The following is a 25,118-nucleotide window of genomic DNA, read 5'->3' on the forward strand; positions in this document are numbered from 1 at the left end:
ATGTTGGGGCGAACCGCCTTCCTCTGCCTAAACTGCTCATCATACCTGAGCCAGGCCATGCCCCCGTACACACGGTATGCCTCTCCTATCGCATCCATGTAACAGAATAAGCCTGAACAATTGTCAGGTGCCTTCTCCCCAATCACACTAGCTAAAATAGCAAATGCCTGTAACCAATTTGTGAATGACCGCGGTATCAGCCGATACCGCCGCCGTTCCTCCTCCTCCTTTTTTTCCTCCTTGCGGGGCCTATCCAGGTTAAAACGCTCTAAGGGTAGTAATGAAAATATATCCACATATTCCCCTTTCCAAATCTTCTCCCTCACCTCCTGCTTCAGGTGGGCCCCCAATGACCCCTCAAAACATACATACACCTCCCCTTTCGCAGTGTCACTAAGCCTCCCACTCTCATCCTGCGTCACCACACTGCCCTGCTAACCGGCACCCCACTGCTAACCGGCACCCCACTGCTAACCGGCACCCCACTGCTAACAGGCACACTATTACTGACCGGCACACTAATGCTAGCTGGTGTGCCCGAATTCTGCGGTGCCCATGCTGCCGCCGGGGACGGCCCCGCCCCCTGCCGCAAACCCACCAGCCAATCTGCAAAACCACTCAATAATTCGGTAAAGCCCCTACTCATTTCCCCCTGGGGGGCTAACCCTCCCCCCCCCTGACTTTGAGCTAAAGCATTAATAGACATAGAGACAGACTCACCAGGCTGCCTGGGGGCTGTGAACCCAGCAGCCGCAGGTCCAGTGTCCTGACGGGTCCCAGATGAAGAAGGACCAGGTATCTCTCCATCGTCTGCTGACGCTGCCATCTCTCTTCTCCTGTCCTCCCGACCTTCAGGTATAGCACCAGCCGGCGTGACCGCGTTGGAGGCGGAGCCAGCTGTGCGTCTCTCGCTCCGTGTACCAGGCCTGCGGTCCACAGCCTGTACTTCTGCCCCCCTGGCACGACTCACCCCGCGCTGGGCAGCAGCATGCCCCGCATGCCCCGCCGCTCCAGGTCCAGACCCACGTGACGCCGGATCTTCTTGCACGTGGGGGGGGTTCCCCCCGCGCGGAGGGTTCCGCCTGCATGTTGGATTCCTCCCAGACCTGGTCCTGCGGGCGGAAGGTGCCCGGCCCGCAGCCTGGCCTGGAGGGTCCCTGACGGGGCTCCTAGAATGGCGCTGAACCCTGGGGGACACGGATGGGCTGAAGCGCTCCGGAGGCCTGGACCTCCGAGGCCGTGCGCCCGCTGGAGCAGCCTCCTGCGTTGCTGCTCCCAGTCCCCCCAGCAGACCTGACATCTGCTGCTGCAGCCACTCTGTCCCTCTGGTGCCTGCTGCCTCCCTGAGGGCAGCCAGCGCTGCAGATACCTCAGCATCAGCGTTTGGGGAAGCCATGGGAGATGCAGTGCTGCTTAGCTGTTCAGAAAAATCTCCCAGTGACCCCTATTTCCTGCCTGCACTCTGCTTATATACCCCTCCAACACCCTGTTAAGCCCCTCCCCCTATGACCCTCTCCTTAGACACCCCTTCTATGACTGTCCAGCTAGTCAGCTCCCTACAAACCCTGTCAGGGGAGCCTACCCCCAGGCTTTGCCTCCAGTCCGGCTCCTACATTATAGCACTCACCGCTATACCCAGTACACATTATAGCACACACCGTTATGCCCAGTACACATTATAGCACTCACCGCTATACCCAGTACACATTATAGCACACACCGTTATGCCCAGTACACATTACAGAGGAGAGCAAGGGTTCAGGTTGTCACTTACAAGGGGAGGGTTTTCCCATGCATGCAAAAAGGGGAGGGTTTGCACATGCATGCAAAAGCAAGGGGGGGGGGTAGGCTGTCACTCATAGGGTTTGGCAGGCACATGCAGGTAAGCGCAAATGGCCAGGTTGACACCTACAGGGGGTGGTCAGCAGATGTATATACCGTTGAGGAGATTGAGGGCAAAAACATGTGATATACAGGAGGGGGAAGAAGTAACACCTTTCCAGTGCCCACAAACCCTCCTTTTCATCTGCGAAATAGTTAGATTTGCGGGCGCTGCTCCGGGGTGGACCACATGCGAATCCCCACACACAGACATTGACATTTCCCCAGGGCCACCCACAGCTGCCTGTTCGGGTATTGTAGATAATAGACAGACCTGCTGTGACATGGGGCGGGCTGCCGTCCTCCCCATCTGCCGCTCCTGGCTCCTCTTCCCAGCCGGTGACTCCTGTCCTGCGCTGCAGTGCTCCTGCGCTGCTGCCGCCCAGGCATGTCGATCCTGAGCTGCCCGACCAACTAGCGTGAGGCGCGTCCCAGGGGACCCGCCCAATTTTTAAAACGCAGTTCCTGGTCATGCGAACACGCCGGGACGCCGTCTCAAGCCGGCACAGCGGGGAACAGCGAGCGGGCAAACTGGGGGAAGCAGGGCGGAGGTGCCGGTGCCTAGCTACGCCGCTGAGCGTAACCAGCAGTCACTGCTGCTGCCTTACCCCCGCCTGCTCATTGGACAGCCGCCCGCCCGCCTACCCTCCCATTGGACAGTCTGACACTGAGTCTGTCAGACTGTCATGGCTGCGCCCGTGCCCCGGCCGACTCTCCTGTGCGGCGCGGCGCACGGTCACCAGCAGCACAAACCAGCCACCTCGCTTTGCTCAGTGCCCCGGGCGGGAGCAGGCGCCCACGCAGCCCCCGCTCCCCCAAGCAGTGGCGGGGGCTGCCTTGCGCAATTTACGCCACTGTGTATTAGACAGATTCCTGTAAGGTGTGGTGGCGTCATGTGATCCCTGATTTAATCGAGGACGCTGAGTAAGTCCAGGGCTAGTCTTATTACATCAAAACACACAGCCTATAAGGTGCTTAGATCTATCAAAAGCTTTGAGCTATAAAGTACATTTAATACAAAGTCCACACATCTTCAGCCCCCTGCAGCAGCCTATGGGAACCTCTGTATAAGTTTCCCTAATATTAAAAGAAGAACAATAAAAAGAGAAATAAGACAGCACAAAGGGCACAAGACGTGCGGTAATTACTTTTGTAAATAAAAAGGAAGAAGTCCATAAAATAAACCGGCGGTGGCAGCTGGGAGCTTGTAGCCGCAATTTGCCAGGCGGCGGGTGGGATGCGGCTGCTGAATATTTTGAAATGACTGTCCGGACACTGATTGGCTGAGAGAATTCTATCAATGTCCGGCCAGTCATTTGAAAATATTTAGTAGCTGCCCCTGCGCCCGGCAAAGTCTAATGTAGGGTACACACCAGAGCGATCAGATTGTGAGACGACTAAGCGATGGTCGCATGATCTGCTGGAGCACAGGATCTGCCGGAGCACAGGATCTGCCGGAGCACAGGATCTGCCGGAGCACACAATCTGCTCACAATCTGCATCCGATCCGATCTGCAAAATGACCAAATAACCGGCGAGATGCGCATCGGATCGGATCTGAAACATGCCAAATCATGCCCAATTTACATACAATTAGGCGAGATTGTATTGAAATTGGCGAAATTGAGGCCAAATATTTCTGGAGTGTGCCCAGCATTATTCTAAAGCACAGGTTCTCAAACTCTGTCCTGAGGACACCACGCAGTGCATGTTTTCCAGGTCTCCTCACAGAATCAAGTGAAATAATTAGCCCCACCTGGGGATCTTTTAAAATGTGTCAATGAGTAATGAGTGCAGCTGCCGGGTGACCTGGAAAACGGGAACTGTGTGGGGTCCTGAGGACCGAGTTTGAGTACCACTGGCCTAAAGGATTCCAATAATACGTAGTTAAGGAAACATTGTATATTGTATACGTTTTTGAACACGTACTATTACCCAGCATGCCTGTGCGGCAGGAGGTATTACCCAGCATGCCTGTGCGGCAGGAGGTATTACCCAGCATGCCTGTGCGGCAGGAGGTATTACCCAGCATGCCTGTGCGGCAGGAGGTATTACCCAGCATGCCTGTGCGACAGGAGGTATTACCCAGCATGCCTGTGCGGCAGGAGGTATTACCCAGCATGCCTGTGCGGCAGGAGGTATTACCCAGCATGCCTGTGCGACAGGAGGTATTACCCAGCATGCCTGTGCGACAGGAGGTATTACCCAGCATGCCTGTGTGGCAGGAGGTATTACCCAGCATGTCTGTGCGGCAGGAGGTATTACCCAGCATGCCTGTGCGGCAGGAGGTATTACCCAGCATGCCTGTGCGGCAGGAGGTATTACCCAGCATGCCTGTGCGGCAGGAGGTTTATTCCATTAACCGCTTCCTGTTTATTTACAGAAGTAATCACCGCACATCTTGTGCCCTTCGTCTTATTTCTCTATATATTATTATTGTTGAGGGTTACTCTGAGCCTGCGATTAATGGTGACCAGTGGGAAATGATTCCATGGTGACCCTGTTACCATGGGCTCTGGACATATTCCCATGGCTGAGTATAGATTTGTAGCCGTACACGTCTATTCGCACAGCGAGCACATTCATTAGCAAGGCGGGATCTGACTCTAGCGGGATCTGACTCTAGCGGGCGGCGTGTTCCTGATCGCTGGCCGCACATCTCAGATTTCCTTCCACGCTAAAACTCTCTACTCCCACACTTCCCAAATTATTTACTATTGTAGTGACCGAGGCTACATTAAGTACTATCTACAGTAAGCCAGGGGCAAACTAGATTGGCCAACTGGTTCTTATCTGCCATCAAATTCTATGTTTCTATGTTTCTAAGCTATATCAAAGATAAAAATATATTTTGGGGCCCTTTAATTGATGATAAAAAAAGAAACCTTTATTTTATCAATATTGATGAAATTTCAGTGGTTAGTTCTGATGTAATCGCACAGCCAGCACTGAACCGCGTCCTATACATGGCGCCAACCTGCGTGCGCAGTCATTGGTACCCCACATCAGAATTACAAGCACACTCTCCCTGCTCTTTATCCCCTGCTGTCCTCTGTGGCTGCCGGCTACTGCTGCGCCTGTCCAGTGCCGTCTTTCCCATTGGGCACGATGGGCAGTTGCCCGGGGGCCCTAGGACCTAGGGGCCCCCAGCCCAGCCCAATGGGAAAGATGGTGGCCGGGGTCCGGGAATCCGCTTACCCTCGCTGGGGGATCCGGGCAGGGGGATCAGGGCGGTGGCGGTAGCTATAAGCCTGATTCGGCGAAGCTCTATTTGCCGGCGGGGCGGGAAGCGCTGTTGCATTTGAATAGACTGGCCGGACGCTGATTGGCTGAATTCAGAAAATCAGCATCCGGCCAGTCTTTGAAAAGGCAACAGCGCTTCCCACCCCGCCGGCAAATAGCGCTTCACCTCCTAGCTAGCAGTGAATTTAATTTCGGGGGTCCGTGTGCCGGGGTTCTGATCACCCTCACTGGGTGATCCGGCAGGGGGATCAGGGCATCGGTGGTGGTAGCTAGGAGCCCGAAGCGGCGAAGCGCTATTTGCCGGCAGGGGGGGCGAGAAGCACTGCTGCATTTAAAATGACTGGCTGAATGCTGATTGGCTGAATTCAGCCAATCAGCGTCTGGCCAGTCTTTTCAAATGCAACAGCGCTTCCCGCCCTGCCAGTTAATAGCGTTTGCCACTTCAGGGCAGGCTCCTAGCTACCGCCGCTGCCCTGATCCCGCTGCCCGGATCCCCCAGCGAAGATGATCGGATCCCCGGCCGCCGGAAGCTGACTGGCTGCCGCACGGAGCCAGAGAGGTGAGGGTTGGGGAGGTGACTGTGGGCTCCTGGGCAAACTAATTTGGGGGGGGGGTCCAGTGAACTAGGTTGCCCAGGGGCCCTTCCTAATGTTAAGACGGCCCTGCGCCTGTCACCCTGCATGTGCAGTCACCCTACATCAGAATTACAAGCACGGTCCGAGTGCACATTTCTGTCTACATCCCGGTGAGTGCCTATGATCCTATATCCTGTGCAGACGGCTGAATATTGGACTGTGTATTGGGGAACTTTGGTGATCACTCGGGACTCCCATATCCTCAAACTGTTTGTGAGAGGCTCCATCTCCTACACCTCATCCAGGGCCAGATGAAGAGTGATTAGGAGCCAACCAATCAGCTTCTAACTGCCATGTTACAGGCTGGGTTTGAAAAATGACAGGTAGGAGCTGATTGGCTGGTTCTTTCTCACTCTCCATTTATCACTTTTTGAAGCTTGATACATCTGGCCCTCAATGAGCTCGCAGACTGTTCTTCAGTGCTTCATCGGGCGCTGTTATATGACGCTGACATCGTACTGCGCTGTTATATGATGCTGACATCGTACTGCGCTGTTATATGATGCTGACATCGTACTGCGCTGTTGTTATATGACGCTGACATCGTACTGCGCTGTTATATGACGCTGACATCGTACTGCGCTGTTATATGACGCTGACATCGTACTGCGCTGTTATATGACGCTGACATCGTACTGCGCTGTTATATGACGCTGACATCGTACTGCGCTGTTATATGACGCTGACATCGCACTGCGCTGTTATATGACGCTGACATCGCACTGCGCTGTTATATGATGCTGACATCGCACTGCGCTGTTATATGATGCTGACATCGTACTGCGCTGTTATATGATGCTGACATCGTACTGCGCTGTTATATGATGCTGACATCGTACTGCGCTGTTATATGATGCTGACATCGTACTGCGCTGTTATATGATGCTGACATCGTACTGCGCTGTTATATGATGCTGACATCGTACTGCGCTGTTATATGATGCTGACATCGTACTGCGCTGTTATATGATGCTGACATCGTACTGCGCTGTTATATGATGCTGACATCGTACTGCGCTGTTATATGATGCTGACATCGTACTGCGCTGTTATATGATGCTGACATTGTACTGCGCTGTTATATGACGCTGACATCATACTGCGCTGTTATATGACGCTGACATCTTACTGCGCTGTTATATGACGCTGACATCGTACTGCGCTGGTATATGACGCTGACATCGTACTGCGCTGTTATATGACGCTGACCTCGTACTGCGCTGTTATATGACGCTGACATCGTACTGCGCTGTTATATGACGCTGACATCGTACTGCGCTGTTATATGACGCTGACATCGTACTGCGCTGTTATATGACGCTGACATCGTATTGCGCTGTTATATGACGCTGACATCGTACTGCGCTGTTATATGACGCTGACATCGTACTGCGCTGTTATATGACGCTGACATCGTACTGCGCTGTTATATGACGCTGACATCGTACTGCGCTGTTATATGACGCTGACATCGTACTGCGCTGTTATATGATGCTGACATCGTACTGCGCTGTTATATGATGCTGACATCGTACTGCACTGTTATAGGATGCTGACATCGTACTATGATCACTTTAAGGGCTCAGTTTTTATATTTGCTAGAGCACATTATAGAACATTGTGTATCACTCACCACGCGTTTATCGGGGACTCTGTGGGTGAACACCCGATGAAGTCTCCAACTCTTCCCCAGCAATGGCCCAAACACCAGCGTGACACCAACGTACAGGAGGCTGATCCGGATCTGGGACAGGAAGAACACCATGAGTAGGAGTATAAGGACCATTTACATTGCTTGGTGTAGCAGAAGACTGGATAGAATACCATCAGTCCTGCGCCAGGTATTATAGAGAATATTCATCATCATTGTTCTAATGAACATCCATTGCAGAGTACTGGGCGGGTGACAAGGGCCCCAAGGCAACCTGTACCCCTAACATCCGGGTTTATGAGCCCTGAGGGCGTGTGGTGGGCATCGTCTGCTGTCACACATTCACCAGAGACACCTGGATGATCCGAGGGATCGGGAGAACCATTCCCGGTACAGACGTGGAGAACAGGAGACCTGCTGCCATATATTTAGTAATGTTGTGTTCGGAGCAGAACCTTATCTAGGTGTAATCTGCTTTCCTGTTTGATCACCAAGGCGGCCTGCGCTAATGATGTCATTTCCTATTACAGTGCCCTGGTACTGCAAGAGCCAAATATCAGGGATGTGCAGAGCGTTATCTACAAGGTGGGAGGGGACATGTTGGGGGTCAGTAGTGGGGAGCAGTGTTAAGTATGGGTGGGAGGGGACATGTTGGGGAGTCAGAAGTGGGGAGCAGAAAGTTATGTACCGGGTGGGAGGGGACATGTTGGGGGTTCAGTAAGTGGGGAGCAGAACTTTATGTACCGGGTGGGAGGGGACATGTCGGGTGGTCAGTAAGTGGGGAGTAGAACGTTATGTACCGGGTGGGAGGGGACATGTTGGGGAGTCAGAAGTGGGAAGCAGAACGTTATGTACCGGGTGGGAAAGGATATGTTGGGGAGTCAGAAGTGGGGAGCAGAACGTTATGTACCGGGTGGGAAAGGACAGGTCGGGGAGTCAGAAGTGGGGAGCAGCACATTATGTACCGGGTGGGAGGGGACATGTTGGGGGGTCAGTAAGTGGGGAGCAGAACGTTATGTACCGGGTGGGAGGGGACATGTTGGGGGGTCAGTAAGTGGGGAGCAGAACGTTATGTACCGGGTGGGAGGGGACATGTTGGGGGGTCAGTAAGTGGGGAGCAGAAGGTTATGTACCGGGTGGGAGGGGACATGTTGGGGGTCAGTAAGTGGGGAGCAGAACTTTATGTACCGGGTGGGAGGGGACATGTTGGGTGGTCAGTAAGTGGGGAGCAGAACGTTATGTACCAGGTGGGAAAGGACATGTTGGGGAGTCAGAAGTGGGGAGCTGCACGTTATGTACCGGGTGGGAGAGGACATGTTGGGGAGTCAGAAGTGGGGAGCAGAACGTTATGTACCGGGTGGGAGAGGACATGTTGGGGAGTCAGAAGTGGGAAGCAGAACGTTATGTACCGGGTGGGAAAGGACATGTTGGGGAGTCAGAAGTGGGGAGCAGAACGTTATGTACCGGGTGGGAAAGGACAGGTCGGGGAGTCAGAAGTGGTGAGCAGCACGTTATGTACCGGGTGGGAGAGGACATGTTGGGGAGTCAGAAGTGGGGAGCAGCACGTTATGTACCGGGTGGGAGAGGACATGTTGGGGAGTCAGAAGTGGGAAGCAGAATGTTATGTACCGGGTGGGAAAGGACATGTTGGGGAGTCAGAAGTGGGGAGCAGAACGTTATGTACCGGGTGGGAAAGGACAGGTCGGGGAGTCAGAAGTGGGGAGCAGCACGTTATGTACCGGGTGGGAGGGGACATGTTGGGGAGTCAGTAAGTGGGGAGTAGAACGTTATGTACCGGGTGGGAGGGGACATGTTGGGGAGTCAGAAGTGGGAAGCAGAACGTTATGTACCGGGTGGGAAAGGATATGTTGGGGAGTCAGAAGTGGGGAGCAGAACGTTATGTACCGGGTGGGAAAGGACAGGTCGGGGAGTCAGAAGTGGGGAGCAGCACATTATGTACCGGGTGGGAGGGGACATGTTGGGGGGTCAGTAAGTGGGGAGCAGAACGTTATGTACCGGGTGGGAGGGGACATGTTGGGGGGTCAGTAAGTGGGGAGCAGAACGTTATGTACCGGGTGGGAGGGGACATGTTGGGGGGTCAGTAAGTGGGGAGCAGAAGGTTATGTACCGGGTGGGAGGGGACATGTTGGGGAGTCAGAAGTGGGAAGCAGAATGTTATGTACCGGGTGGGAAAGGACATGTTGGGGAGTCAGAAGTGGGGAGCAGAACGTTATGTACCGGGTGGGAAAGGACAGGTCGGGGAGTCAGAAGTGGGAAGCAGAATGTTATGTACCGGGTGGGAAAGGACATGTTGGGGAGTCAGAAGTGGGGAGCAGAACGTTATGTACCGGGTGGGAAAGGACAGGTCGGGGAGTCAGAAGTGGGGAGCAGCACGTTATGTACCGGGTGGGAGAGGACATGTTGGGGAGTCAGAAGTGGGGAGCAGCACGTTATGTACCGGGTGGGAGGGGACATGTTGGGGGGTCAGTAAGTGGGGAGCAGAACTTTATGTACCGGGTGGGAGGGGACATGTCGGGTGGTCAGTAAGTGGGGAGCAGAACGTTATGTACCGGGTGGGAGGGGACATGTTGGGGGGTCAGTAAGTGGGGAGCAGAAGGTTATGTACCGGGTGGGAGGGGACATGTTGGGGAGTCAGAAGTGGGAAGCAGAATGTTATGTACCGGGTGGGAAAGGACATGTTGGGGAGTCAGAAGTGGGGAGCAGAACGTTATGTACCGGGTGGGAAAGGACAGGTCGGGGAGTCAGAAGTGGGAAGCAGAATGTTATGTACCGGGTGGGAAAGGACATGTTGGGGAGTCAGAAGTGGGGAGCAGAACGTTATGTACCGGGTGGGAAAGGACAGGTCGGGGAGTCAGAAGTGGGGAGCAGCACGTTATGTACCGGGTGGGAGAGGACATGTTGGGGAGTCAGAAGTGGGGAGCAGCACGTTATGTACCGGGTGGGAGGGGACATGTTGGGGGGTCAGTAAGTGGGGAGCAGAACTTTATGTACCGGGTGGGAGGGGACATGTCGGGTGGTCAGTAAGTGGGGAGCAGAACGTTATGTACCGGGTGGGAGAGGACATGTTAGGAAGTCAGAAGTGGGAAGCAGAACGTTATGTACCGGGTGGGAAAGGACATGTTGGGGAGTCAGAAGTGGGGAGCAGAACGTTATGTACTGGGTGGGAAAGGACAGGTCGGGGAGTCAGAAGTGGGGAGCAGCACGTTATGTACCGGGTGGGAGGGGACATGTTGGGGGGTCAGTAAGTGGGGAGCAGAACGTTATGTACTGGGTGGGAGAGGACATGTTGGGGAGTCAGAAGTGGGGAGCAGCACGTTATGTACCGGGTGGGAGGGGACATGTTGGGTGGTCAGTAAGTGGGGAGCAGAACGTTATGTACCAGGTGGGAAAGGACATGTTGGGGAGTCAGAAGTGGGGAGCAGCACGTTATGTACCGGGTGGGAGGGGACATGTCGGGTGGTCAGTAAGTGGGGAGCAGTGTTACGTATGTTATGTAGGGATACAGTTAAAATCCCGGCGGTCGGAATCCCGGCGATCAAAATCCCAACGCCGGAATCCTGGTACTTTGTCCCTCTATGGGTGTCCATGACACCCATAGAGGGAGAATAAATTAGTGTGATGATCATAGCGAGCCCACAAAGGGGGGAGGGGGGGACGATCCACGCCGGGATTTCGGCGGTCGGAATTTTGACTGCCAGGATTCCGTCCGCCGGGATTTCGTACCAATCCCAACATTGTTATCTACCCAGCCTGGAGACATGTAATAACCTTATCACTGGCACTAGCGTCACCCCAGTAAGAGAGGAGATTGGGCGATATGGCTGTCACTCACCTGCATTACCGTTTCCATGGCGGAGGCGTTCTCCTGCACCGCAAACATGTAAGCGCTGATGTACACACAGACGCTGCCCAGCACGGTCACCAGGTTCAGGTTGGGACTGGACATCTTCACTATCCTGATCCACAGACAGATCATCAGTCACATTACATCATACAACACAACGCAAAGTGATTACATACCCCCCCCAATACCACCCCTTCCCCAGCCCCCTCCCTGACGGAGCAGTACCACCCCTTCCCCAGCCCTCCACCCTGACAGAGCAGTACCACCCCTTTCCCAGCCCCCCACCCTGACGGAGCAGTACCACCCCTTCCCCAGCCCCCCACCCTGATGGAGCAGTACCACCCCTTCCCCAGCCCTCCACCCTGACGGAGCAGTACCACCCCTTCCCCAGCCCCCCAGCCTGATGGAGCAGTACCACCCCTTCCCCAGCCCCCCACCCTGACGGAGCAGTACCACCCCTTCCCCAGCCCCCCACCCTGACGGAGCAGTACCACCCCTTCCCCAGCCCCCCACCCTGACGGAGCAGTACCACCCCTTCCCCAGCCCCCCACCCTGATTGAGCAGTACCACCCCTTTCCCAGCCCCCCACCCTGACGGAGCAGTACCACCCCTTCCCCAGCCCCCCACCCTGATGGAGAAGTACCACCTCTTCCCCAGCCCTCCACCCTGACGGAGCAGTACCACCCCTTCCCCAGCCCCCCAGCCTGATGGAGCAGTACCACCCCTTCCCCAGCCCCCCACCCTGACGGAGCAGTACCACCCCTTCCCCAGCCCCCCACCCTGATGGAGCAGTACCACCCCTTCCCCAGCCCCCCACCCTGAAGGAGCAGTACCACCCCACGGAATCTGTGCTATGGACCCCACATGCCCCCTGGCTCTACAATACCTGCAGCCTGGAGATTACACCACATATTCCCAGCACTGGCAGGACAGGACATAGGGGCATAGCAATACACCATAGCAGGTACATATAATACAGTGTATAGCCAGAAGTGCCAGGTAATGAAAGAGTTAATGATTCCTGTACCACGGCCACTCAGTGTAACCCGCACTATACTCGCTCACCACAGTCTATGTCTTCCAGAAGAGCAGAGCTAGTACCTGTTTCTCCGGAATCGTACAGTGAAGATGAAGAAGAAGAGGGAGAGGAGGAGACCGCAGGTGAGCAGGGTGCCCATGACCCCATGTACAGCGTCTGAGATCTGGGTGGTGTCTGGTGCCTGCAGGGGAGACAATGAGTAACTGCATCACATGGGGAAATCCAGCTCATTCCACGGGCGGTGGGGCTGGGTGACCCCGGCGGGGGCTACTGTGTATTGGGGGATTATTGTGCTGGACATGCAGTTATAATGATTTATTTACCGTGTCTTATATAGCGCAGCAGATTCCGTTACAGCGTCTTATATAGCGCAGCAGATTCCGTTACAGTGTCTTATATCGCGCAGCAAATTCCGTTACAGTGTCTTATATAGCGCAGCAGATTCCGTTACAGCGTCTTATATAGTGCAGCAGATTCCGTCACAGTGTCTTATATAGCGCAGCAAGTTCCGTTACAGTGTCTTATATAGAGCAGCGGATTCCGTTACAGTGTCTTATATAGCGCAGCAGATTCCGTTACAATGTCTTATATAGCGCAGCAGATTCCGTTACAGTGTCTTATATAGCGCAGCAGATTCCGTTACAATGTCTTATATAGCGCAGCAGATTCTGTTACAGTGTCTTATATAGCGCAGCAGATTCCGTTACAGTGTCTTATATAGCGCAGCAGATTCCGTTACAATGTCTTATATAGTGCAACAGATTCCGTTACAGTGTCTTATATAGCGCAGCAGATTCCGTTACAGTTTCTTATATAGCGCAGCAGATTCCGTTACAGTGTCTTATATAGCGCAGCAGATTCCGTTACAGCGTCTTATATAGCGCAGCAGAATCAGTTACAGCGTCTTATATAGCGCAGCAGATTCCGTTACAGCGTCTTATATAGTGCAGCAGATTCCGTTACAGTGTCCTATATAGCGCAGCAGATTCCGTAACAGCGTCTTATATAGTGCAGGAGATTCCGTTACAGCGTCTTATATAGCGCAGCAGAATCCGTTACAGCGTCTTATATAGCGCAGCAGATTCCGTTACAGCGTCTTATATAGCGCAGCAGATTCCGTTACAGCGTCTTATATAGCGCAGCAGATTCCATTACAGTGTCTTATATAGCGCAGCAGATTCCGTTACAGCGTCTTATATAGCGCAGCAGATTCTGTTACAGTGTCTTATATAGAGCAGCAGATTCCGTTACAGCGTCTTATATAGCGCAGCAGATTCCGTTACAGCGTCTTATATAGCGCAGCAGATTCCGTTACAGCGTCTTATATAGCGCAGCAGATTCCGTTACAGCGTCTTATATAGCGCTGCAGATTCCGTTACAGTGTCTTATATAGCGCAGCAGATTCCGTTACAGTGTCTTATATAGCGCAGCAGATTCCGTTACAGTGTCTTATATAGTGCAGCAGATTCCGCTACAGTGTCTTATATAGTGCAGCAGATTCCGTTACAGTGTCTTATATAGCGCAGCAGATTCTGTTACAGTGTCTTATATAGCGCAGCACATTCCGTTACAGTGTCTTATATAGCGCAGCACATTCCGTTACAGTGTCTTATATAGCGCAGCAGGTTCCGTTACAGCGTCTTATATAGCGCAGCAGATTCCGTTACAGCGTCTTATATAGCGCAGCAGATTCCGTTACAGCGTCTTATATAGCGCAGCAGATTCCGTTACAGCGTCTTATTTAGCGCAGCAGATTCCGTTACAGCGTCTTATATAGTGCAGCAGATTCCGTTACAGCGTCTTATATAGCGCAGCAGATTCCGTTACAGTGTGTTATATAGAGCAGCAGATTCCGTTACAGTGTCTTATATAGCGCAGCAGATTCCGTTACAGTGTCTTATATAGCGCAGCAGATTCCGTTACAGCGTCTTATATAGAGCAGCAGATTCCGTTACAGTGTCTTATATAGCGCAGCAGATTCTGTTACAGTTTCTTATATAGCGCAGCAGATTCCGTTACAGCGTCTAATATAGCGCAGCAGATTCCGTTACAGCGTCTTATATAGCGCAGCAGATTCCGTTACAGCGTCTTATATAGCGCAGCAGATTCCGTTACAGCGTCTTATATAGCGCAGCAGATTCCGTTACAGCGTCTTATATAGCGCAGCAGATTCCGTTACAGTTTCTTATATAGTGCAGCAGATTCCGTTACAGTGTCTTATATAGTGCAGCAGATTCCGTTACAGCGTCTTATATAGCGCAGCAGATTCCGTTACAGTGTCTTATATAGCGCAGCAGATTCCGTTAGTGTCTTATATAGCGCAGCAGACTCCGTTACAGTGTCTTATATAGCGCAGCAGATTCCGTTACAGTGTCTTATATAGCGCAGCAGATTCCATTACAGTGTCTTATATAGCGCAGCAGATTGCGTTACAGCGTCTTATATAGCGCAGCAGATTCCGTTACAGCGTCTTATATAGCGCAGCAGATTCCGTTACAGTGTCTTATATATCGCAGCAGATTCCGTTACAGTGTGTTATATAGTGCAGCAGATTCTGTTACAGTGTCTTATATAGCGCTGCAGATTCTGTTACAGTGTCTTCTATAGCGCAGCAGATTCCGTTACAGTGTCTTATATAGCGCAGCAGATTCCGTTACAGTGTCTTATATAGTGCAGCAGATTCCGCTACAGTGTCTTATATAGTGCAGCAGATTCCGTTACAGTGTCTTATATAGCGCAGCAGATTCTGTTACAGTGTCTTATATAGCGCAGCACATTCCGTTACAGTGTCTTATATAGCGCAGCACATTCCGTTACAGTGTCTTATATAGCGCAGCAGGTTCCGTTACAGCGTCTTATATAGCGCAGCAGATTCCGTTACAGCGTCTTATATAGCGCAGCAGATTCCGTTACAGCGTCTTATTTAGCGCAGCAGATTCCGTTAAAGCGTCTTATATAGTGCAGCAGATTCCGTTACAGCGTCTTATATAGCGCAGCAGATTCCGTTACAGTGTGTTATATAGAGCAGCAGATTCCGTTACAGTGTCTTATATAGCGCAGCAGATTCCGTTACAGTGTCTTATATAGCGCAGCAGATTCCGTTACAGCGTCTTATATAGAGCAGCAGATTCCGTTACAGTGTCTTATATAGCGCAGCAGATTCCGTTACAGTTTCTTATATAGCGCAGCAGATTCCGTTACAGCGTCTAATATAGCGCAGCAGATTCCGTTACAGCGTCTTATATAGCGCAGCAGATTCCGTTACAGCGTCTTATATAGCGCAGCAGATTCCGTTACAGCGTCTTATATAGCGCAGCAGATTCCGTTACAGCGTCTTATATAGCGCAGCAGATTCTGTTACAGTTTCTTATATAGGGCAGCAGATTCCGTTACAGTGTCTTATATAGTGCAGCAGATTCCGTTACAGCGTCTTATATAGCGCAGCAGATTCCGTTACAGTGTCTTATATAGCGCAGCAGATTCCGTTAGTGTCTTATATAGCGCAGCAGAGTCCGTTACAGCGTCTTATATAGCGCAGCAGATTCCGTTACAGCGTCTTATATAGCGCAGCAGATTCCGTTACAGCGTCTTATATAGCGCAGCAGATTCCGTTACAGCGTCTTATATAGCGCAGCAGATTCTGTTACAGCGTCTTATATAGTGCAGCAGATTCCGTTACAGTGTCTTATATAGTGCAGCAGATTCCGTTACAGCGTCTTATATAGCGCAGCAGATTCCGTTACAGTGTCTTATATAGCGCAGCAGATTCCGTTACAGCGTCTTATATAGCGCAGCAGATTCCGTTACAGCGTCTTATATAGCGCAGCAGATTCCGTTACAGTTTCTTATATAGTGCAGCAGATTCCGTTACAGTGTCTTATATAGTGCAGCAGATTCCGTTACAGCGTCTTATATAGCGCAGCAGATTCCGTTACAGTGTCTTATATAGCGCAGCAGATTCCGTTAGTGTCTTATATAGCGCAGCAGACTCCGTTACAGTGTCTTATATAGCGCAGCAGATTCCGTTACAGTGTCTTATATAGCGCAGCAGATTCCATTACAGTGTCTTATATAGCGCAGCAGATTGCGTTACAGCGTCTTATATAGCGCAGCAGATTCCGTTACAGCGTCTTATATAGCGCAGCAGATTCCGTTACAGTGTCTTATATATCGCAGCAGATTCCGTTACAGTGTGTTATATAGTGCAGCAGATTCTGTTACAGTGTCTTATATAGCGCTGCAGATTCTGTTACAGTGTCTTCTATAGCGCAGCAGATTCCGTTACAGTGTCTTATATAGCGCAGCAGATTCCGTTACAGTGTCTTATATAGTGCAGCAGATTCCGCTACAGTGTCTTATATAGTGCAGCAGATTCCGTTACAGTGTCTTATATAGCGCAGCAGATTCTGTTACAGTGTCTTATATAGCGCAGCACATTCCGTTACAGTGTCTTATATAGCGCAGCACATTCCGTTACAGTGTCTTATATAGCGCAGCAGGTTCCGTTACAGCGTCTTATATAGCGCAGCAGATTCCGTTACAGCGTCTTATATAGCGCAGCAGATTCCGTTACAGCGTCTTATTTAGCGCAGCAGATTCCGTTAAAGCGTCTTATATAGTGCAGCAGATTCCGTTACAGCGTCTTATATAGCGCAGCAGATTCCGTTACAGTGTGTTATATAGAGCAGCAGATTCCGTTACAGTGTCTTATATAGCGCAGCAGATTCCGTTACAGTGTCTTATATAGCGCAGCAGATTCCGTTACAGCGTCTTATATAGAGCAGCAGATTCCGTTACAGTGTCTTATATAGCGCAGCAGATTCCGTTACAGTTTCTTATATAGCGCAGCAGATTCCGTTACAGCGTCTAATATAGCGCAGCAGATTCCGTTACAGCGTCTTATATAGCGCAGCAGATTCCGTTACAGCGTCTTATATAGCGCAGCAGATTCCGTTACAGCGTCTTATATAGCGCAGCAGATTCCGTTACAGCGTCTTATATAGCGCAGCAGATTCTGTTACAGTTTCTTATATAGGGCAGCAGATTCCGTTACAGTGTCTTATATAGTGCAGCAGATTCCGTTACAGCGTCTTATATAGCGCAGCAGATTCCGTTACAGTGTCTTATATAGCGCAGCAGATTCCGTTAGTGTCTTATATAGCGCAGCAGAGTCCGTTACAGCGTCTTATATAGCGCAGCAGATTCCGTTACAGCGTCTTATATAGCGCAGCAGATTCCGTTACAGCGTCTTATATAGCGCAGCAGATTCCGTTACAGTGTCTTATATAGCGCAGCAGATTGCGTTACAGCGTCTTATATAGCGCAGCAGATTGCGTTACAGCGTCTTATATAGAGCAGCAGATTCCGTTACAGCGTCTTATATAGCGCAGCAGATTCCGTTACAGTGTCTTATATAGCGCAGCAGATTGCGTTACAGCGTCTTATATAGAGCAGCAGATTCCGTTACAGTGTCTTATATAGCGCAGCAGATTCCATTACAGTGTCTTATATAGCGCAGCAGATTCCGTTACAGCGTCTTATATAGCGCAGCAGATTCCGTTGTGCATTACATGCATGAGGGCGTTATTACACCATGCATGTTGTGTTATTGCTATATCCACCCACCCACCTATACAGCGCAGTATATACAGTATGTTATTATTGTATAGGTATGTTATAACCTGCCGTCCATCGTATATACATTTATCCTAGGTATCTATGGCACCCTGTACCCTGTGGGGTTGTATATGTTGGTGTCTGTGTACCCAGGGCCCTTGGCATGTACCGGTGTGGTTCTATATTATTATATACAGAGCATCGCATCTCACCCTGGACAGCCAGCAGAGATCGATCAGCACACGCAGAGCCTCCGTCCTGTCCAGCAACGTGTCAATGTGACTCTCTGACAGTAAGCTGCAATTCAGGGTGTGCTCCATACCCTGTGCCCACTGCAGGGGTCATACACTGGCATGCAGAACACGGCACTGCCTCCGAACCGTGGGAGCCGCGGGTTTCATCATCCTCCTGTGCCGGTAGTAGAATCTGTATCTAATACACCAGTCCAACAATAAGTGTCTTTATCTTACAGATCAATAAGGTGCTATAAATGTGCAGTCATTGTGACTGTTGTAGCTCTTCCATTCCCTGCCGTCCTGAAATCCAGGCGTGCGCTCAGCCACCTGCAGTGGGTAACTCCACTTCAAAAGGACAGTTCCGTTGTTGGAGTTCGTTCCCCCATTACTTTCTGTGGAGTGCTCAGGTGTACTAGCTGCTGGTGCAGTACCTCGGATCTAACACAAGAGGGCAGCATATGCCAGCATTATAGGGGAAAGGCTCGTATAGAACACCACATAGGCAAGGCTCAGTAGATTGTGCTTGTGGGGCTCTGTAACACAGAAAGGTGATAATTAGGTTACGTCTACGTGACACACAGCATACACAACAGCGCGGACAGCTAGGACAGTATGTAATGCAGCACACAGCATACACAACAGAGCGGACAGCTAGGACAGTATGTAATGCAGCACACAGCATACACAACAGAGCGGACAGCTAGGACAGTATGTAATGCAGCACACAGCATACACAACAGAGCGGACAGCTAGGGCAGTATGTAATGCAGCACACAGCATACACAACAGAGCGGACAGCTAGGGCAGTATGTAATGCAGCACACAGCATACACAACAGAGCGGACAGCTAGGGCAGTATGTAATGCAGCACACAGCATACACAACAGAGCGGACAGCTAGGGCAGTATGTAATGCAGCACACAGCATACACAACAGAGCGGACACAGCTAGGGCAGTATGTAATGCAGCACACAGCATACACAACAGAGCGGACACAGCTAGGGCAGTATGTAATGCAGCACACAGCATACACAACAGAGCGGACAGCTAGGGCAGTATGTAATGCAGCACACAGCATACACAACAGAGCGGACAGCTAGGGCAGTATGTAATGCAGCACACAGCATACACAACAGAGCGGACAGCTAGGGCAGTATGTAATGCAGCACACAGCATACACAACAGAGCGGACAGCTAGGACAGTATGTAATGCAGCACACAGCATACACAACAGAGCGGACAGCTAGGGCAGTATGTAATGCAGCACACAGCATACACAACAGAGCGGACAGCTAGGGCAGTATGTAATGCAGCACACAGCATACACAACAGAGCGGACAGCTAGGGCAGTATGTAATGCAGCACACAGCATACACAACAGAGCGGACAGCTAGGGCAGTATGTAATGCAGCACACAGCATACACAACAGAGCGGACACAGCTAGGGCAGTATGTAATGCAGCACACAGCATACACAACAGAGCGGACACAGCTAGGGCAGTATGTAATGCAGTACACAGCATACACAACAGAGCGGACAGCTAGGGCAGTATGTAATGCAGCACACAGCATACACAACAGAGCGGACAGCTAGGGCAGTATGTAATGCAGCACACAGCATACACAACAGAGCGGACAGCTAGGGCAGTATGTAATGCAGCACACAGCATACACAACAGAGCGTACAGCTAGGGCAGTATGTAATGCAGCACACAGCATACACAACAGAGCGGACAGCTAGGGCAGTATGTAACGCAGCACACAGCATACACAACAGAGCGGACAGCTAGGGCAGTATGTAATGCAGCACACAGCATACACAACAGAGCGGACAGCTAGGGCAGCATGTAATGCAGCACACAGCATACAGAACAGAGCGGACAGCTAGGGCAGTATGTAATGCAGCACACAGCATACACAACAGAGCGGACAGCTAGGGCAGTATGTAATGCAGCACACAGCATACACAACAGAGCGGACAGCTAGGGCAGTATGTAATGCAGCACACAGCAGGAGTATCAGTACAGGAGAAGGGACGTGCACCTTCAGATCACTACGCCTCCCCTCCTGCATTCTGCAGGAGACTCCCCGGAATAATAGCGATCTCCCTGAGTCCCGGCAGAGTCAGCAATCTCCCTGATCTCACCTAACCCACATTATGCAGATGTTTGGAAAGAAATAAACCAGAGATATATGATTGAAATAGAATCATCGGTGGCATTTCCCTGCACGGGGTATAAGGGACAGTGATTTGAGATAAGGTTTGTCGTGGCCAATTATATGGAACCACGTGTAACACACACAATACATGATCAAGCCCTGACACGTACCAGTGTCTAGTACACTAGCTCTTACTGACTGCTATGGGGCTCATCTACATATGTGTGTAAATAGCACCCACAATATTTCGTGACTGTCCCGTGTCCCATCTTTGGGCAGCTGTGACCCACAGTTGGGGGTTTCCCTGTCACTCACAGCTCAGCAGAGCAGCCTGAATAGACGCTGTGAGGATGCGCTCAGCGTCTATTCATGGAGAACAAGAGAAAATGGGCGTGGCCGGCAGTTCTCACAGCACTGGCCACGCCCCCACAGTGAATAAAATGGGGGCGTGGCTCATGACTGCAGCATTGCTGTGAAGCCGCGCCCCTCCTGAGAGACCACACCTCTTTTCGGGAATCCCAGTATGTAAATGTTGGGAGGTGTGAGTGTCACCTTCACAATGTCCCTGACACACTTTTCAGGGGCAGACTGTAGACATGGACCCCCAATTAGTGTACCCCCATATGGCCCGCTCCGCTGACCAAGCTCCGGCCTGTTCCCAGCTGTAGTCCATGTGGATGGTAAAGTACAAAAAACGGAAAAATTGTGAGAAACTTGTGTCGACCTTTTTCACGTTGACCTTTTCATGTAGCCCTTTGGCCATGTCAACTTTTTGACCATGGCTACCTATTACATGTCGACCTTTTGGCCATTGTCGAACTAGTGCACGTCGACCTTTCGTCTGTGTCAACCTATTGCGTGTCAAATTTCAATGTCGACCTAGATACTGTAACCCGGCCACCCGCTTCCTGGGTGAGAACATAGAAACATACATACATACATACACATACATACATAGAGACGTATGTACATACATACATACATATACATACATACATACATGCATACATAGATACATACATGCATACATACAGTACATACTGTGACAAGAGTAGTGTTTGAGGGCAGGTATATTTGTCCCAGGTTCTTGTCCAACACCTTTTAGAAACAGGTGTTTGACCTCACAGAGGGCTAATCAGTGAGCAGCTGCGAGTGGGATGAGAAAAGGCTGCCAGACTGAGCAGTGTGTGCAGACTGCCTGGGGAGACTGCAGAATCTCTGTGTGAGAAACAAGCTGCCTTATACAAGTGAGCCACCCAGTGTTGACTGGGAAACTTTGTATTTTTCTTTAGTGACAGTTAGGAGCACCCTGTGTATAGTTAGTGCCGGACAGGCCAGGTATTTTCTTTTGATGTTTATTTTATTTTCTGCTGAATAAAACTGGTTGCGGCCAGTTGTCCACAAAGACTGCACCACAAATACACCTACAGTGTTACAATACATACAAACATAAATACAGACGTAAATACATACCATATTTACATACATACATACATACATACATACATACACAAATACAGACGTACATACATACATACATACATAAATACAGACGTACATACATACATACATACATACATACATACATAAATACAGACGTACATACATACCATACATACATACATACATAAATACAGACGTACATACATACCATACATACATACATACATACATACATAAATACAGACGTACATACATACATACATACATACATACATACATACATAAATACAGACGTACATACATACCATACATACATACATACATAAATACAGACGTACATACATACCATACATACATACATACATACATACATAAATACAGACGTACATACATACATACATACATACATACATACATACAGACGTACATACATACCATACATACATACATACATACATACATACCATACATACATACCATACATACATACATACATACATACACTATCGCATGCAGCAATGTTATTACCAACACACCTTCAACAGGGCTCAGCAAAATAATTCTACTACCAACTATAATCTTACTATAACTATAATGAGTCTAGTTTTCAAAAATAGCCAAGTATACCGACATATACAGTAGCAATATACTTACAGAGAGACAAGCTGTTGCTCTGGGCAACCAATCAGATACTATGTATTATTATGAAGTCCTAGAGGTATTGATGCAGATAACTGTAACAGTCCATACAGAGGGGAACTAACAGTAGTCACCTCGTATATGATACAGGGAATCGGAGCCCTGTTATATCTGTCATCACAGAAGCAGAGATTTGGGCAGCAGATAAGAACCACTTGGCCCGTTATATACCATTGCCCCCACAGGTGGAGATTCCCATACACAGCACTGGGTATAGTGGTGTCTCTATAAGAGCTATAGAACAGCAGTGACAAGCACACAGGGCAGATGCTGTATACACAAGGCTACAAGGCAGAGATTCCCAGCCTAATACACAGCACTGGGTATAGTGGTGTCTCTATAAGAGCTAGGACAGCAGTGAGAAGCACACAGGGCAGATGCTGTATACACAAGGCTACAAGGCAGAGATTCCCATACACAGCACTGGGTATAGTGGTGTCTCTATAAGAGCTAGGACAGCAGTGAGAAGCACACAGGGCAGATGCTGTATACACAAGGCTACAAGGCAGAGATTCCCATACACAGCACTGGGTATAGTGGTGTCTCTATAAGAGCTAGGACGGCAGTGACAAGCACACAGGGCAGATGCTGTATACACAAGGCTACAAGGCAGAGATTCCCATACACAGCACTGGGTATAGTGGTGTCTCTATAAGAGCTAGGACGGCAGTGAGAAGCACACAGGGCAGATGCTGTATTCACAAGGCTACAAGGCAGAGATTCCCAGCCTAATACACAGCACTGGGTATAGTGGTGTCTCTATAAGAGCTAGGACAGCAGTGAGAAGCACACAGGGCAGATGCTGTATACACAAGGCTACAAGGCAGAGATTCCCATACACAGCACTGGGTATAGTGGTGTCTCTATAAGAGCTAGGACGGCAGTGACAAGCACACAGGGCAGATGCTGTATACACAAGGCTACAAGGCAGAGATTCCCATACACAGCACTGGGTATAGTGGTGTCTCTATAAGAGCTAGGACGGCAGTGACAAGCACACAGGGCAGATGCTGTATACACAAGGCTACAAGGCAGAGATTCCCATACACAGCACTGAGTATAGTGGTGTCTCTATAAGAGCTAGGGCGGCAGTGAGAAGCACACAGGGCAGATGCTGTATACACAAGGCTACAAGGCAGAGATTCTCATACACAGCACTGAGTATAGTGGTGTCTCTATAAGAGCTAGGGCGGCAGTGACAAGCACACAGGGCAGATGCTGTATACACAAGGCTACAAGGCAGAGATTCCCATACACAGCACTGAGTATAGTGGTGTCTCTATAAGAGCTAGGACGGCAGTGACAAGCACACAGGGCAGATGCTGTATACACAAGGCTACAAGGCAGAGATTCCCATACACAGCACTGAGTATAGTGGTGTCTCTATAAGAGCTAGGGCGGCAGTGAGAAGCACACAGGGCAGATGCTGTATACACAAGGCTACAAGGCAGAGATTCTCATACACAGCACTGAGTATAGTGGTGTCTCTATAAGAGCTAGGGCGGCAGTGACAAGCACACAGGGCAGATGCTGTATACACAAGGCTACAAGGCAGAGATTCCCATACACAGCACTGAGTATAGTGGTGTCTCTATAAGAGCTAGGGTGGCAGTGACAAGCACACAGGGCAGATGCTGTATACACAAGGCAGAGATTCCCAGCCTAATACACAGCACTGAGTATAGTGGTGTCTCTATAAGAGCTATAGAACAGCAGTGACAAGCACACAGGGCAGATGCTGTATACACAAGGCTACAAGGCAGAGATCCCCATACACAGCACTGAGTATAGTGGTGTCTCTATAAGAGCTAGGGTGGCAGTGACAAGCACACAGGGCAGATGCTGTATACACAAGGCTACAAGGCAGAGATTCCCATACACAGCACTGAGTATAGTGGTGTCTCTATAAGAGCTAGGACGGCAGTGAGAAGCACACAGGGCAGATGCTGTATACACAAGGCAGAGATTCCCAGCCTAATACACAGCACTGAGTATAGTGGTGTCTCTATAAGAGCTAGGGTGGCAGTGACAAGCACACAGGGCAGATGCTGTATATACAAGGCAGAGATTCCCATACACAGCACTGAGTATAGTGGTGTCTCTATAAGAGCTATAGAACAGCAGTGACAAGCACACAGGGCAGATGCTGTATACACAAGGCTACAAGGCAGAGATTCCCATACACAGCACTGAGTATAGTGGTGTCTCTATAAGAGCTAGGGTGGCAGTGACAAGCACACAGGGCAGATGCTGTATACACAAGGCTACAAGGCAGAGATTCCCAGCCTAATACACAGCACTGAGTATAGTGGTGTCTCTATAAGAGCTAGGGTGGCAGTGACAAGCACACAGGGCAGATGCTGTATACACAAGGCTACAAGGCAGAGATTCCCATACACAGCACTGAGTATAGTGGTGTCTCTATAAGAGCTAGGGCGGCAGTGACAAGCACACAGGTCAGATGCTGTATATACACAAGGCTACAAGGCAGAGATTCCCATACACAGCACTGAGTATAGTGGTGTCTCTATAAGAGCTAGGGCGGCAGTGACAAGCACACAGGGCAGATGCTGTATTCACAAGGCTACAAGGCAGAGATTCCCAGCCTAATACACAGCACTGAGTATAGTGGTGTCTCTATAAGAGCTAG

General features: G+C 50.3%; 1 protein-coding gene across 2 annotated transcripts in view; it reads right to left on the bottom strand.

The window, feature by feature from the left end:
• GPR156 (G protein-coupled receptor 156) overlaps positions 1-18,729 on the bottom strand; it is a 35,195-nt gene extending 16,466 nt beyond the window's left edge. The window contains exons 1-4 of one of the 2 annotated variants that reach the window (XM_083171500.1): positions 18,143-18,729; positions 12,377-12,495; positions 11,264-11,387; positions 7,393-7,503 (exon numbers count right to left, since the gene is read on the bottom strand). In XM_083171500.1, coding sequence (XP_083027626.1) covers positions 7,393-7,503; positions 11,264-11,387; positions 12,377-12,495; positions 18,143-18,250 — 462 coding nt within the window. In that variant the 5' untranslated portion in view covers positions 18,251-18,729. Of the gene's footprint in view, positions 1-720; positions 1,355-7,392; positions 7,504-11,263; positions 11,388-12,376; positions 12,496-18,142 lie in introns of those variants that run through there. The other variant, XM_083171501.1, reaches the window with a different exon arrangement.
• Between the last annotated feature and the right edge of the window lie 6,389 nt (positions 18,730-25,118).

Source organism: Crinia signifera, chromosome 2 (assembly GCF_055691185.1).
Source record: "Crinia signifera chromosome 2, ASM5569118v1, whole genome shotgun sequence".
NCBI classification, from domain to species: domain Eukaryota; kingdom Metazoa; phylum Chordata; class Amphibia; order Anura; family Myobatrachidae; genus Crinia; species Crinia signifera.